Source organism: Phoca vitulina, unplaced genomic scaffold, assembly GCF_004348235.1.
Source record: "Phoca vitulina isolate PV1807 unplaced genomic scaffold, GSC_HSeal_1.0 scaffold17, whole genome shotgun sequence".
Lineage (NCBI taxonomy): Eukaryota > Metazoa > Chordata > Mammalia > Carnivora > Phocidae > Phoca > Phoca vitulina.
Genome location: NW_022589720.1, coordinates 27,604,539 through 27,621,349, shown reverse-complemented (window position 1 = coordinate 27,621,349; position 16,811 = coordinate 27,604,539). Strand labels below are relative to the sequence as shown.

Genomic DNA, 16,811 nt, shown 5'->3' with positions numbered 1-16,811 from the left:
TTAAGTGACTGATTCTTGATTTTGACTCAGGTCATGATCTCAAGGTCATGAGACTGAGCCCCACGTTGGGCTCCATGCTGGGAGTAGAGCCTGCTTTGATTAAGATTCTCTCTCTCCCTCTGCCCCTCCCCCAACCCCCTCTCTTAAAAAAAAAAAAGACTGTATTCAAATTTTTACAGTCTTATTAACAAGAGTAAACTAGAGACAAATAGTAACAAAACATAATTTTTAGGTTTAATTCTTGTTGATTACAAGGAGGGAAATGAAACAATGGGAATCTTGAAGAAATGCAATTTTGAAATGTATCCAGGGCATCAGCTTCTGAGAAGGAACAAATCAGTCATGAAAAAGCAAATCAAATAAAACTGGGCACCACTCCTTTAAGATGACTAGCATCATTTGGCTTCCCGAAGTGGACAGTGAAAAAGCAAGATATGACAAATGTGAGGACTGCAAGGGGGAATCCTGTGGTGGGTGGGGGAGAAATCCAACAGCCCTCCCCAGTTTAGAGTACGGATGATGAAGCTTTCTCTTTGCTTTGTAAAGTGTGGGAACACAGAGGTAAGCTCTCACTCTCCCTTCTTTCAGCCATATTGTTGCCCTTATGTAGAAATTTTAGAGCTGCCCCTGGGAACATTCTATCCCTGAAGGACTCTCAAATCTCAAATGCTATGAGAAGCGGGAAGAGAGCCCCAGGGCAGAATGTTTATTATGACTTGGATCCACTTTAGTGATCCAAAGGGCAAAGGGTCCTCAGCTGGGCATGGAATGGGGAGAGAGAAACTCCAAGGATTCCTTTGCTAAAACTTGAGGAGAGTCAGAAGCCGTAGTAGGATCAAGCATTTGGTCTGGCAGACTCAAGCTGCTGGGGAACAGATTGGTGACCCAGAAAGTTGATTGTGAACTCCAGCAAACAGTTAGCTTGGTCTTGTTTTGAAGCACTGGACATGGTTTCTTGAATTTGGCTCTGATTCTTCCAGGACTTGGCATTCTGACAATGCACTGTGCCTATAAAGACAATGTGCTGAGGTTCTTCGTACACATCTACCCACAAGGACAACTTACATTTTAATAATCAAGTAATGCTAAATGTCAGTCCCTGAGACACTGAGATTCATGCGTCTAACAAGGTAAAGGTTGTGTGATCATCTCTAAATGCTTAATACAGTACAACATGCATTCCCAACACCTTGCTTTGGAGGAGAGGAGTGGTGGCATATCATTTAGAAATAAAATTTGGGGTTAGACTTCATTTACCTGGAAAAAATTCTGGTCTAGCTACCTCTGCCACTATCAATAGATATGCATTGGGGCATGTCACTTGACTTTCTGAAGCTCCTTTCCTCAAATAATACAAATATGCAACTGCTACTTTTACTATTATTACTAATTCTTAGTAATTGCCAATTATCAACCAATTATTAGTTACTATTATGCTGCTGCCGTTGTTGTTGTTTTTACAGGAATAAAGTAGACAGCTATGTGGAAATGCTTAACAGGATGCTTGTTTCCCTTATATATTTTAAAGAGACTGTAGCTGATTAGTTGGTTGGTTGATACATTGATTGAGAGTTTCGGTAGATACTCATAGCAGTGATTTGAGGTTGAGATTGGTACCCAGTTGTTTTGCAGACAATAAGAACTGGCTGTTCTTTTCCCTGTTTCATTCTGCTAACCAACTTTAATAGCTTCCCCAATATGCCTGACTTGCTATTTTGTGCTAAGAACAGAATGCACTGCTACTGTAGACATTGAAATTTGGCCTCTTTTAATGGCTCTGACGGTTCATATTGCCTTTGGAATTTTTTATTGTTTTCAATTTCAAAGTTCTTTTTCAGTAGCTTGCTGAGTTAATCATTTCTCTTGTATTTGTATCAAGAAGACGGTACTTTCCTTCTTGTGTTTTCTTGCTTACACATGGGCATTATGGGGACACGGTGAGACTACATAGAGGAAATCTAGAGAGAGAAAAAGTGGGCCTCGGATCTCATATATATCCTATTGTGTTCAGGTCATCTCAAATCCTTTTTGGTAGGGAGGATAAAGCAAAGCAAGAACATGCAATACTCACAATTAAAATACTGTGGAATTTAAGAAACAGAGGATCATAGGGGAAGAGAGGAAAAAATAAAACAAGATGAACCCAGAGAGGGAGACAAACCATAAGAGACTCTTTTTTTTTTTTATTTTTTAGATTTTTTATTTATTTATTTGACAGAGAGAGACACAGCGAGAGAGGGAACACAAGCAGGGGGAGTGGGAGAGGGAGAAGCAGGCTTCCCGCAGAGCAGGGAGCCCGATGTGGGGCTCGATTCCAGGACCCTGTGATCATGACCCGAGCCGAAGGCAGACGCTTATCGACTGAGCCACCCAGGCGCCCCCATAAGAGACTCTTAATCATAGGAAACAAACTGAGGGTTGCTGGAGGGGAGGGGGGGTGGAGGGATGGGGTAATTGGGTGATGGACATTAAGAAGGGCACGTGATGTAATGACCATTGGGTGTTATATAAGACTGATGAATCACTGATGTCTACCTCTGAAGCCAATAACACATTATATGTTAATTAATTGAATTTAAATTAAAAAAAAATTAAAATATATAAGAATAGAAAATGCTGCATGTAGGTTATTGTCATAATATGCATTAAAGGTTGTGTAATCTAGTCACCACTTATTGAGAGTTATTGAGACTTGATCTCAAGTCTTCTGATCCCCAGACATGGTACTCAGTGCTTTGAGGATTTCATTTTCTATAATCTTCACAAGCACCCTACTCTATAGATAAGAAAACCAAGGCTTAAGAGAGTTGGGGTGATTTTCCTCCCAAAATAAATTGTTCTAATTTACTCACATACAACTAGTAAATAACACCCAGGATTGAAACCAGATCTGTCTCCAAAACATATTCACGATACCACATTTAGTTCGTGCCATTTGTGCTGTCTGCATTGACTTGAGCACACTTGTCCAATAAAGTACATATACTGCTTTCAATCTCCAATACATATCTCATATCTTTGGAGATTTAAACTTAATGTTCAGCTTGTATATTATTTTTTTAAAGCTAGCTTCTTTCTTTTTCCCCTCTTCACATTTGTAGATTCTTGTTTTCTCATGACCTCCTTACTGGTCATGAGAAAATATTACTTTAATTCTTAATGCTGTTTTATTAATTTATTTTTAATTAATTCATTTAATTTCAAGGATTTTGAGCTTTCTTTTTGTCACTTTATTCTTACTTTTTGCTCTCTTAATGTTTTAGAGTTGGGACCCACCCACATCACAGGAATCACCACCACTCCCACTCCCTATTTCTTTTTTTTTTTTTAAGATTTTATTTATTTATTTGACAGAGAGAGACACAGCGAGAGAGGGAACACAAGCAGGGGGAGTGGGAGAGGGAGAAGCAGGCTTCCTGCGGAGCAGGGAGCCCAATGTGGGGCTAGATTCCAGGACCCTGGGACCATAACCTGAGCCGAAGGCAGACACTTAACTTACTGAGCCACCCAGGCACCCCACCCACTCCCTATTTCTTAAAGACATTTTTCTATCTGTTCATAGCTTCTCTGGGTTTGGGATCTTGCCCTTTCCCTGTCCCCACCACTGAGTCTATAAATGCAATTATTTGCAAACTTTTGTATTGCACAGAAATGTTTGGTTGAAAATCTAATTCTTTATTTTCTTGCTCTGGTGGGAATTTGATGTTAGACTATTGACAAGTCTTTTACCTCATGAAGTCATAATCACATATGACTGAACCTTTACTGTTTTTCAATTTCCTTACCTGTAAAAGAAGACTCACAACCCCTTCCATTTTCATTTACATGTCACACACACACACACACACACACACACACACACACACACACACACACACAAAGTGCTTGGGACCTTTCATAAAAGTGGTAGAGATTCATGATTCCTTGCTGAAAACTCTTGAGCCAAAAGTTTTTCAGAATTCACAATTTATATACTCTATATATTCCCTAATATCCCCAGCAGAGTCTGTTGGAAGCTCTTCATAATAAAACACACTATACCTCTGCAGCAAAGTGTGTAAATAGTCATCATCATTTGGATAATAATGCATATCAATCATCTTAAGTTGAACGTAGAAAAGTTTTCACTTTTTGGAGCTTTTTTTGGATTTTGGATTTGCAGATACAGGAGTTTGGTTTTTATTAGGTATTCAACTTAAAATCATAAAGTTTTATGCTCAAACCAATTATAGTGCAACATGATAACCTTCCTTACCTAAGCTGGCTTTCCAAAATGTCTCTACTATCCAGTTGGACCAATGGGACTCGAGTAAATCTCTTAATGTCATCGATTGGGATTTTGCCTTCCATTCCCCTGTAATAATCTTGAAGGAGTCTCTTTGTATCTTGGAAACGGTTCAGTTCTGCCTTTAATAGCAAATAAGAATGTTAATACCCAAGAAAGAACAAGCTGATCTTTACAATTTCCCCCATAAGTTCTGTAAGCACTATTTTAAAGTATTTCAGTTGAAATCAATTTTCTGGAAATTAAGAAAAATTGGCTAGGGGCACCTGGGTGGCCCAGTCGTTAAGTGTCTGCCTTCGGATCAGGTCATGATCCCAGGGTCCTGGGATTGAGCCCCGCATTGGGCTCCCTGCTCCGCGGAAGCCTGCTTCTCCCTCTCCCACCACCCCTGCTTGTGTTCCCTCTCTCGCTGTGTCTCTCTCTGTCAAATAAATAAATAAAATCTTAAAAAAAAGAGAAAGAATTGGCTATAGGCATATATCCAAAGGCATATATCTTATATATATATCTAAAGGCATATATAACAATGAAAGATAACTGGTGACTTTGTGTTTTCTGTACTCATGGAGTATGATTCCACTCAACAAGGTGGAGTTTCTATGCCTCTTGACCTTGTGATAAAAGATTACAGTAAGTATGATGTCCAAAGTAGTACATATTATTCATTATTGTTACATTAAGAATTCCTGTGTCCTGTATCCAATCAACTAATACATTAACAAACATGTGAATATCTTCTACCAGAGGTAACAAGTTAATTGATTTGGGAGATGCCAAAAATATGATATATACAAATACGAAATACAAATATGGGTACAGATACAAATACAAAAAAACTGAAGTACAAAGTAAGACTAGGTTTTGGTCCTCTAGGACTATTTAACCTAGTTGTGGAGAAATGACAAGGTAAGGCAAAGGCAATGGTCAGCTCTCTTTTCACAGTTTCCACTCTTGCTCAGTAATGCGTACTAGGGAGATCACTCCTCCATGCTCACAGCAAACCCCGTCTGTTGGCATTGCCAGTAGTGCCTTGGGGGAAATGGAGGACACAGAGGAACTGGCAATAAGTGGAGCATCAGTCATTCACAAGGGACTCCCTGCCAGCCAGGCTACCCCCTTTGCAGGAATGAGGACATGCGTGCATCGTGAGTGCCAAATGCACCATGAGTCTGCCAACCCATTCTCCCATTAGGCGTCAGATCAGTGGGCACAACCCTGCTCCTCTCTGGTGGTGTAAACATGACTTCCAGACTTCGCTTTGGCGAGTGGGGCTACTTAAACCAGTGCCTGAGGGCTTAGAGACTGAAGCTCTTCTGCAGAAGTATTCCATGATATATAGTTAATTATAGAAAGCATTTTTTTCCAAAAAGAACAAACCTGACCTAGTGTTCAAAGCCCTTCGCTGACCCTAACCCAAGGATATTTATGAAGGGATCCCAATATTTATCGGGCAAGTAATGTTACTATTTATTTCATAAAACATCCAGAAATAGTCTTGTACTACCATATTCACAGTCTAGAATAAATAAATGCTTTCGCATTGTAGTTGACAACAGAAGACAAAAACAGTTTCAATAAGTTTGTTTTTGATACAAAAAAGGGTAAACCACATTGCTCCTGAAAAGTTGTCTTGTACATTGTTAAACTTTTCTAGGCAAATGACTGAAACAGGAAAAAGTTCACTTGGTTAAATGGAATTTATAGTATAAAATAAAATGACCATTCATATATTGTTTTAAATTATAAAACATGTTTTAAATATTTGGATTTTAAACATAAATATACATTTAAGTAACTTTTCAAACTAGCATTTTGAAATGATTAGGAAAACTAAACATTTTTCTTTTCTTGCAGAGCAACCAAATTAAGTTTTAAGATATTCCTACATGGACAAATCTCACATTGTGAGTTTTCACTTGTCATGCTTAGAGACAGAGTGTTTTCACTTGTCATGCTTAGAGACAGAATCCTAGTTTTGAAGGGAATGTTAGAAAATCATCAAGCATAGTATTTTCTAAAATTTATTGGGTAGAAAACTTGTCCTGTGAGCTGTTAATGAGTACCCTGTTGGGGGTAAAAAAACCAAAAACTTTGCAATGTCAAATAGTTTCAGAAATGCTGGATTAACATATCAAAAAGGTTTCTTAATGGCAGGGCATCTTGATGTCCTAATATGTCAATATGTTTGTCAATCTCCCAGGGAAAGGGAAGCACAGAGCATGCAGTACTTCCCAATTTCACTTGATCACTGAGTCCTTTTCTGCGGACCACTGTGTAAAACTAGTGTCCCATGGATCCCACTTTGGGAAATGCTTATCTAGTTGTCTGTGACCCAGTATTGCAGGCCTTGAAGACTTTCATAAAGATTCTTTCCCCTAGCCCTCCATTCCATAAACATGTGCAAATGTTCTGCTTATAAGCAGCTCAGTTGCTTCAAAAGTCTGTTATTTGTTGGATGGTTCTAATCATTGGGTTCTTTCTGCATTTATGGAACTGAAATCCACTTCCTGTAATTTCCATCTTCAGTTGTTGTAACGTCCTATCGATCAGTGCAGAATGAGGTTCTTTGCTGTTTCACGTGGCGGGCCTTCAACTATTTGAACAATGCTGAAGGATTATAACAGAAGTCACAGCACAGGGTTGTTGTGAAGGTTCTAATGTAAGATACATGAAAGTCCTTCGAGCAGTGCCTGGCACATACAGAGGAAGGAGTAAGGAATTAACAAAGAGCAGCTCTTATTTGCTGCCCTGTCCTTTCTCTTCTTTCCTCCTTGTTGATTTTAGATGTGGATTCACTTCTTAGGACGAGAGCCTTCCATCTAGGATGTGAGAGTTCTACCATTCCCCAAAGAGGCATGTACTGCTCGGACTAATGAGAAATGGTTCACAAAAATTCTCTATTCCCTTTACCTTCACTACTGGATTTCAGTTATTTCTGCCAGAAGCTTCTGACACACCTGTTCCAACAGTCAATCTCTCCTTGCCCAAACCAGTGCCCCAGGAATGCTACCCAGTGTGGCTTAGGCTGCTTGGCTGGCTCACTTTAATCCTTTGTACAACCCACACCTGGATCCCAGAGTTGGTAGTCAGTGAGGCTGCTCTTGGGTCTCAGCTTTCTGCTGACTTTTCAGGCCTCCAGTGGTCCAACCTGCCCCTGTACCACGGGCTTGTCCCTCTGAAGGTTGGAAGTATCAGCATTCATGGTTGTTGGTTGAGTGAGCCTTTATTGAACATCTACCGTGCGCTAACTCAGATTGTCAGCTAAATATCCTGCGCTCCCACATTATCTCCTCATGTAAATCAATCAGTTGAGGACTAGAAATGTACCCTTTTCTATTCTCTACCCTCACTGCTATGCTCTTAGGAAAAAATACTCATGTAGACACAGCTTGGCTAACACAAGCTTACTGTTCCCCTCAGCTTGGCTAAACTTTAGATACTCTTCTTCCTAACTCTAGGTGCCTTACTGCCCTTTTCTAATTTACTTTACAAAATTTGTCATTGTAAATCTTTGCTCTGTCCATTTACATGTAAATCTTTTTTTTCCTAAAGATTTTATTTTGAGAGAGAGAACATGGGCAGGGCAGAGGGAGAAGGAGAAACATACTCCCCCTGAGCAGGGAGCCCGACAACATGGGGCTCAATCCCAGGACCCTGAGATCACAACCTGAGCCAAAGGCAGACGCTTAACTGACTGAACCACCAGGCACCCCTGAGATGTAAATCTTTTTAAAAGCTTCTTGCCAGTTTTAGAACTCAAAACTCTCTTTCCCAAGTATCTGGGCACCATCCCTTTGAAAAGTAAACATCAAGGACGATCATACCCCTAGCTGCCAGTTCCTCTGGGAGGGGAGGAGCCTAACTTGCTCCTCGAGGGTACCTTGCTCCCAGTGTTAAAACTAGGTGAAGATAGGAGAATGTTTATTTTTCCTTCAGGCAAAGCCAATCAGCAAGCACAGATGGCTTCTGGTGCCCACTACACCCCAGCTCTCAAACTCTAGCTCTTTTCCTTGGCCATGCTGGATATCCAGACCTGGCCTGTGCTCTTTTTCCTACTGTTGACAATAGTCTTGGAATAAGAGCAATCGCTATCTTCTGATCTCGTCTAGTGCAATTTTTATTTCACAGGCTGCAAATATAAGTTAATGAGGTTGTTCTGGTGAATGGTTTTTTTTTTTTTTCAATCCTGACATAAGCCTTTTTCTGGAATCATATGCCTGCTGACGTTGACCTAGCCCATGCTTTATGGCAGAGCTGCTTTCCTGGGCTTTTGCTGGCCACTTTGGGTGTCCATTGCGAGAGGATGATGAGGTAACAACCAGTATAAGACGGCATCTCTCTTGTCCCTCTCCAGTTCTAAGCCACCTGGAAACAAAGCTGGTTGGTGGTTGCTTGGGATGCTGCCGGTTTCTGTTATTATTTTTGTTTTTGCTTTTTTTAAGTAGGCTCTATGCCCAGCTTCGTGGGGTTTGAACTCACAACCCTGAGATCAAGATCTGAGTTGAGGTCAAGATTGGACGCTTAAGCGACTGAGCCACCCAGGCGCCCCGGAATGCTACCAGTTCTAGTGTTTCTTTGGCCTGGGCTAAAATTATTTAGTTCAGCTAAATTCCTCAGCAAGTTGCAGCTCAGGCCAGGCAGAGTGCTGTGAGTAAAATGAGCCTGAAGAGGCCCCTCATCCTCCCAAAGGAGTTGTAAAGGGAGGGACGGGACGTAGCTGTGGAGGCAAGAGCCTGTGTTGTTGATGGGCTTCTCTTACCTGCATTAATGAGAAGAAATGGTTCATCGTTATTCCGATTGAGTCCTGCAACCAGCTCTCGTTAATGATATCCTGACGCTCCTGCTCTGCTTCTTCCTTCCGAGCATCACAGATGTCCCACAGGCGGTCTCGTAAATCCTGAGCAGAAAGAAACATCACTGTTACGCTTTATAATCGCGGCTCAAATTACCTCAGTGTAATAAAACTAGAATCCTTTGCCTGTCTTAAAAATGTCTCCAAAGAAAATTAGACCTAATGCACTCATGCATTTTATTCCTTCATTCAATAAATATTTATTTTGCTTCTACTCTATGCCAGGCCCTTACTTTATAAGACCAGCTCACCAAATCATATGCCCACATCTAGCACAAATCCACTGCAGTTCACTTTATTTATGGATAGCTATGTTTTATGTAGTATTCTAATCCTTTCTCAGAAAATTTGTTTAGTTGAAAAACTCCTGGGGTGCCTGGGTGGCTCAGTCAGTTAAGCATCGGACTCTTGATTTCAGCTTAGGTCATGATCTCAGGTTGTGAGATCAAACCCCTCATCGGGCTCTGCACTGGGGTGCGGAGCCTGCTTACTCTCTCTCTGCCCATCCCTATCTGCTCTCTAAATGAATAAATAAATAAATAAATAAATAAATAAGTCCTTTCAGCGAATTTATGGGGAAATGGCGTATTGTTGGTGGAAGAAATATGCAGCTGTATTTAATCCAAGGGCATAGGCTTGTTCATTAATCATGAGTGGAACATGTCATTCACCAAGAAGTGCTGTCTGAGCTTAATAAGATTGTCCAAAAATTAGCTTTGTACTAAAGAGCTAGCAGTAAGAAAAATCTTTTAAAATCCCAGCTCTGCCATTTATATAACAAAACTAACAATAGCTACCATGTACTGAGGTCTTTCTACATGCATCAGTGTATCAGAACGTAAGTCACTGTACTTCTATCATCAACTCATTTAATGCCTCGCAACAACCTGAGGTAATATATTATAATGTTCATTTTGCAGAGAAGTCACAGAAAGGTTATCTTCCTGAAGGCACACAATAAGTAGGTCCTGGATCCAGGATATGAGCCTGTGCTCTTGAGTAATCTACACCACTATTTCAGGTCTCAGTTACTTTATCCGTAACTTACCTTTTGGATGTGCCATATAGAATATATTAGCTTATGTATATAAAGCACTTAGCATAGTATTTAGCATACAGTAATTCCTTGGTTAATAAAAACTATTATAATCTTATAAGAATATCGTGTTATCCATGCAATAAAATATCTGTTTAATAAAATATCCCATTAATGAAATGCATACAGTCAATTAAAATGTGACAGGTTTCACAATAATAATTTATCGAACATTATTATGTGTTGGGCGTTGTGCTAAGTGCTTTACATGGATTACCTCGCTAATCCCCACAATAACCAGGAGGTAAATTCTGGTGAGAAAAATGATGCCCAGAGAGGTTAAGTCACTTGGCTGTGGTTTCAATGTGGTGGAGCCAGGAATCTTAATGCAAGCAGTTTCATTCTAGTGCCCATAGTGGGTTCTTTTTCTGTGATATTGTATTAATGGGACTCTTAGCATTTTGATTTGTTACCTTCAGGGAACTGCACATAAAAATGAAAATATCACAGCCATTTTTATAGTCCTATGCTAAGTATCAGCACAAAACACCATTATTATAGAGCTGACCTTGATATCTGCATGGTCTTTCCACAAATGCTCTAGCAGATATTCAATGCATACTGGTTTGTGCTTACCAAGCATTTGTACATTTTTGAGAGCTAGAAGAGTTTTCTTTTTGTTTCTGCCTCACTGTGAGGCCTTGGCAAGTACTAGCATCTCTGTGGTTCAGATTTCTGATGGCAGAGTGGGGACAATGCAATAGCAGAACCTCTCCATTAACTTCTCAGAAGTGGAATGAAATAAGAGAAGAACAAGGACATTGACCAAGCATAGAGAGGGTCTGGGCTTACCCAGAGGCATGGCTGCTTGTCACATTTCATTTGGCAAGAATTAGGGAATTATTATATATTCCTGAGTGGGTTGTATTGAAGAGTGGGTTGTATTGAAGAAAAACTCCTGGCTATTAATTGTGAAGGTTGTGCAGACAAAAATCTTTAAAAATGAACACTTTCACAAAAGTTTTAAAGGTTTTCTGTTGGGTCAAAAGCCCAAATTCAATTTATATGGTGCTTACTAGAGTCTCACATAAAACAAAATGACACAAAAAGGTCAAAAGTCAAAACTTATACAAGACAAATACAAATAAGAAATAAAGCAAGGTTCACAGTATTAATATCAGATACAGTAAAATTCAACACAAAAGAAGTACTTTGGTGCAAAGATGGTTATTTTATACTCTAAAGAGTATAGGAGACCATGAAGAAATAGCTTGACATGTTTCTTCACGTGTCAAATAACGCTGCTTCAGAAAAGCAGCTTAATGAATGGTTTAGGGCATGGGCCGGGGAGCGTGGTGGCGTGGGGTCAGATCCCAGCTCTGACACTTACTTCACCATATTTTGTCATCCATAAAATGGGAATATTACTAGTTCCCACCTCAGAGGGCTGTCTTGAGGATGCAGGAAGACAGTGCCAGCACATACATGTTCAGGTTAGCTTTACTGCTGCTACATTAAGTCTGTAAAGCAATCTACTAAATCTATTAAAATCTATAAAGCAAGGCAAATGGGGATAGAAATGTAACCATCATAGGGATTTTTAACTTACTTCCATTAGTTTTTGCAAGATTATGTAGGTATAAAAATGTAACAAAAGGGTAATTGTTTCAATAGTTTTTGCAAGATTATGTAGATATAAAAATGTAACAAAAGGGTAATTGTTTCTGTGACACTTGAAAAAATGAAAGTGATATATGGGGCCCGTCCTGAACCTGAGTTTGGACATAGGGCTGGAAGCAAAGGCAGGTTTATTTTTGAAAACTACTTAAGTTTCCCTACAATATACTCTTGCTGAGAATCCACTGCTAAAAAGCATTCTAATGACATTAACAAGGTTGATTTGGCCAAAACTTATTGAACCTTCTAAATAGAGACTATATGCTATTTTCTAGCACCCATGGAATATCAACAAAAATTTTCCATGTTTAAGGCAACCTAAAAATTTAGATAAATTTAAAATATTATTGAAATTACTTAAATAAGTCAAAACTCTAAATACCTAATTCTCAGATCACAATGCAACAAAATTAGAAGCAAGGGACAAAATTTAAAGCAATAACAAAATTTGTCACTGGGAAATGAAACAAAACATTTTAAAAAATAATTATGTGGTCAGTGACAATATCAATAAGGCAATTAGACACTATTTGGTAATTAATTATAATGAAAATACTAAAGTCAAAAACAATGGGATCTATCCAAGTTTCTACCTAAAGTTTTTTGTCTTTCCTTGACTATTTTTATTAGAAGCTTCTCTACTTTATTGATTGAATTGATATTTTTAAAAAGTTTAATGTTTTTAACTTCCTAATTGAAATCAGGCTTCCTGGACTTCAGAAGTCCTTTTCTAAAACATCAGGGTCATATATTCCACTTACGAATTTATGAAAATCTGCCTATTAAGGGCCAGGCACTGTGCCTGCTGGAGATACAAAGATGTATAAGATTTGGTACCTTCCCTCAAAGGATCAATTCAATATTGGCAGCCCTTTAGGTTTTCCATGAAGTTCCCTCATTCCCCTTCTCCCTGACATCATCCAACCATATGACCGCACTCAAGGTAGGTATGTGCTTAATGCCAGGCATGGAGATAGTTACAATGCCGAACAAAGGGGTTAGGGGTCTACAAAACAGATGCCAAGAATGCTCTTGCTTTGCTGGACTTGGCTCCTCTTTCTGGAAGTGTTGTCCACCATGTTATCATTTTGAGAACATGAGTCTCAACTGAAGTTTGGAGGAGCCATTGCTCTTGAAAGGTGGCAGGTTAAGTGTTCAAACCATTTCCCTCCTCACCCTCACACCTCATGGAAGAAAAAGGGAATGAGTTAGGGTTCTGCAGTACAATATTCTTGTGTGGAGACCCTGGTGCAGCAGGTCACAGATTTCCTTACATTTACTCTTTGGTGTAGTTCAGACTTTGTTTCCTCATCATCCCACAGGTCATCAGGAAGAGCATTGAAATCAGCCTGCCATTGAGATACAAAATCTTGTTTGTGATCTGGACGCCGCAAAAAATGCTGGAAATTTGTTCTGTAAGGCAGTAAGAGAATGAGATGGAGCTCACGTGACATGCCTATAGACTACAGAATTCTGACTTTGGAAACATTACTTACCTAACTTCATATAAGTAAGAAATCACAGAATGCTGTTCTTCTCTCAGGTGCCTGAGTACTGTTTTGATGGAGTTTATATAGGAATTTTCTATTAGTTCCCAGTAAGGTACTAAAAAGGAAGGTATTTCCTGTTAAATGGTAAAGCATAAAATTAATAATTTCAAAGTGACAATTCTTCTGACTAATTGAGTCAAAAGAGCAATACTAAGCAAGAAGAACAAGATGCAGATGGAACTATCTAATGCATTCTCTGTGAAACTTCTTGCCCCTCCTTTTCTTTTCTCCCCCAACTAATTTCTATTCCAAATACTTCTTCATGTCTCAGTTCAGATAAATTTCTTCCAGAAATTCTTCCCTGATCCAAAAAGTCTTGAAGGTCACCTCCTGACATTCCAGAGTTCTATCTCAGCCCCTCTACTTTCTCCTAGAATAGTAGGGATGACATTAATGGCAACTGCTTGTTCATTTGTCCATATTCACCTCTAGAATATCAGTCTCATAAAGAACAATGAGAACAATGGTTGTTTTAGTCACCACTCTACCATTTTTCCTATAATCACCACAGCGTCTGGGACATAATAGGTGTTCAAGAAATATTTATTGAATGAATAAATAGATGTCATATTTTGCCTAAGTTGGAAAACTGCCTATCATGGACAATATCTAGTGTTCATGTCAGGGTGGTGATGAGTCATTTCTCTGAATTTGCCCAAGTGGTTTTATCTTTGCTGTGTGTACCATGAAAATTAGAAAGTTTCTTTAGGTTATCTTTGATGATACAAATAAATAACCAAAACTAAGAAATAATCAAAATGAAATAAAATTGAAGATACATATTATATTCAATATAAATTCTCTGTACTAAATATTCCCTTATTGGCTGTGCATTTATTTACTCAGGGAATTACACATGGGGACCTGAGAGGTTATTTGGCTAATCTCCTTTCCAATTCAGAAATGCTAAATACTAGCGATAAATGATCCCTCCGTGGACCTCACTGATACTTTTCAGGGTAGGCCCTCCAGTGTCACACAACTATGTTACTGTAAAAGTCTCCCTTGTGTTGAGCAGCAATTTGCCTTCCTGTAGTTCCCACTTCCCAGCCCTAGCTGTGCCCTTTGGAGAAGGGCAGACTACATTCCTAACAGTCTTCCCTGTGACAGCCTCTCAGATATTGGAAGACAATGGGGAGAGGTAGGCTGGGATTCAGGATGAAACTTGTTTTGTTAGGCTCAGCATCTAGTACAGCATTTGCACGTAACAGGCCTTCAATAAATTTTACTACGTAGACTCACCTGAACCCAATTTTATCATCAGTTAAATTTTTAGGAGACTGGCTGGCTTCATCTAGTTCTAAAAGTCTATAATTTAATGTCCAGACACATTTGAAGTATTCATTTATCTAGTTTAAACGCCTACGGTTCCTTTAATGCTCCTCTGACATTATTTTAACACCTTTTTTCCCCCTAGTTCCTGCCTCTGGTTTCTACTTTTTCATGATACCCAGAATGGTGCTAAAGACCATTTTAAATAAGCCCCATTACTCCACCTCCCTCCTGGATGACTTTAATCCATTAATTCACACTTTGTGCATAGAGAGTTACCACCTAGGAATAGACCTAATTGAATTAACACCCTGCTCACAGATCTCATTTGTTTATAAGAACTTCATGAGAAGTTGTCAAATACTATTTTGAACTCAAGATATACAAAGTTTATGGTACTTCCCTGATCCATCTAGTCAACCTTGCTGTCAAGGAAAAGGAATGGGCCAGTTCAGCAGGACTTAGTGAAACTGTGTGGGCTCTGGGTGATCATTTTTGTAGTTTATACATGCTCAGAAGTCAGACTTTTAATATTTTCTCTCAAATTGTGTCAGGGTTTAATGTTTGGAGTATTGGTCTGTATGTTACTAAATCCCATCAGCATTTTATTAAACATTTAGGTATTTTCCTATATCTGGTCTTCTGGAATCTCCCATATCCTCTGTGATTTCTATGAGTTGTCGATAATTTCAAATCTATAGGTTCTTCCAGTCTCTAGGATATAATTTTTTCTGGGTCTGAGCACTTGAACTTATGTGATATGACTAGATGTTCAGATCTATACTTTCCAATTAAATAGTCTTCTTTTCATTGGGTAAGACTGAGTATAATAGGAAATCAGTAGCCAAAGCAAATATGCTCCAAAACTTCAGAAGCTGAAAAGCAAAGATCTCTCACTCTGACTGCCTTCTCAGTTCTCTCTGCACCCCTCCTTCTGGCTGACAAAAGGGGTAGGACCAAGGTTCTTCTGGAACTTGGCTGCTGCTTCCACCTGGAAGAGCCAGATCTGAAAGCAATCTCTCTCAATCTCTTCAACCTCTCTCTCTCTCTCAATCTACCTTCCCTTCTCCCCTTCTTCTCCTCTCCCCCTTCCTCTCTTTCTCTGTCCACATGCCTACTGAGGGAGGTAGATATGGGGTCCTTGGATGGCCTGGAACTGGGGTTACCAGATAAAGTATAGGAGGCCCACTTAAATTCATTGATAATCTAAAATTCAAATTTAACTGGGCATCTGTCTTTCTTCTTTGACAGGTAAGCTCTACAGCTTACCTGCCAAAGGCTGAGAACCTTAGGGTGGGAAAAGGACTAGAGAGGATCATGTGGCTGCTTTGTTTCTAGGCTCTAGACTACTTCTAGTTGTAGCAAAATGTGTTCTCCACATGGTTTCACTTAGGTTGTTAGAGGTAGAGGTCTGTGCTGCTTATCTTCCCATTGTTCCTACAGACCAAGTTCCTATCCTTCATTCTTCAGGCTGCTCAGTGCCCTGGAAGGCTAACTTATGTGAACTACTTCAGGAAACAACCTTGCCCTCCATCTTCTGGGCAAGAGATGGGAGAGCAAGAAGAACATGAGGTCTGGTCCTGTATTTCCCCACTCCCCTCTGCTGTGTCACTGTGGGTGGCTACATCCCTCTGCTGAAGGCCTCCGCTCCTGCCAGATGGCCCTCTCCACACAGAGGTCCTCTTGGCTTCCAAGCATCTGCTCCTTTTCCCCACCCTTTCAGGCCTACAGGCCATATGGCTCCCAGTTACCCCTTGTTTGGGGGTAATAATCAAATCCTTATATGTTCCCTTATTTTTGATCCTTTATTCAACTCTCCTTAAATTATCATCTGTTTTCTGCCAGAATCCTGACTGCTAGAAGATCTACATGGGAGCTGGTGCCAAATCTCAGGGTTAATGTTTATTTTTTCACTTCTGCCCTCTATTTCCTTCTTGTCCTCTATATATTTATTTATCTCATGAGCTTCAAGGTTTGGATTTAAGGATTAGATTTCAATATTTTTGTCTCTTACTCCCCAACCCTACCAAATAGTATCATTTTAGTTTTATCTACTTCCCAACAACCATTTCTATATCCCGATTCTATGACAAGTTTTTTTAATGTATTTATTTCAATAAGTAGCTTCTGTTTGGCTGA

The 16,811-nt window shown here is 39.5% G+C and overlaps 1 protein-coding gene across 1 annotated transcript in view; it reads right to left on the bottom strand.

The window, feature by feature from the left end:
- Nucleotides 1-16,811, bottom strand: part of SPEF2 (sperm flagellar 2) — a 165,936-nt gene that overhangs the window by 49,434 nt on the left and 99,691 nt on the right. Inside the window, 4 exon segments of the mRNA XM_032415247.1 lie at nucleotides 4,256-4,407; nucleotides 9,045-9,182; nucleotides 13,125-13,263; nucleotides 13,347-13,474. Of these exon segments, the coding sequence (XP_032271138.1) occupies nucleotides 4,256-4,407; nucleotides 9,045-9,182; nucleotides 13,125-13,263; nucleotides 13,347-13,474 (557 nt within the window).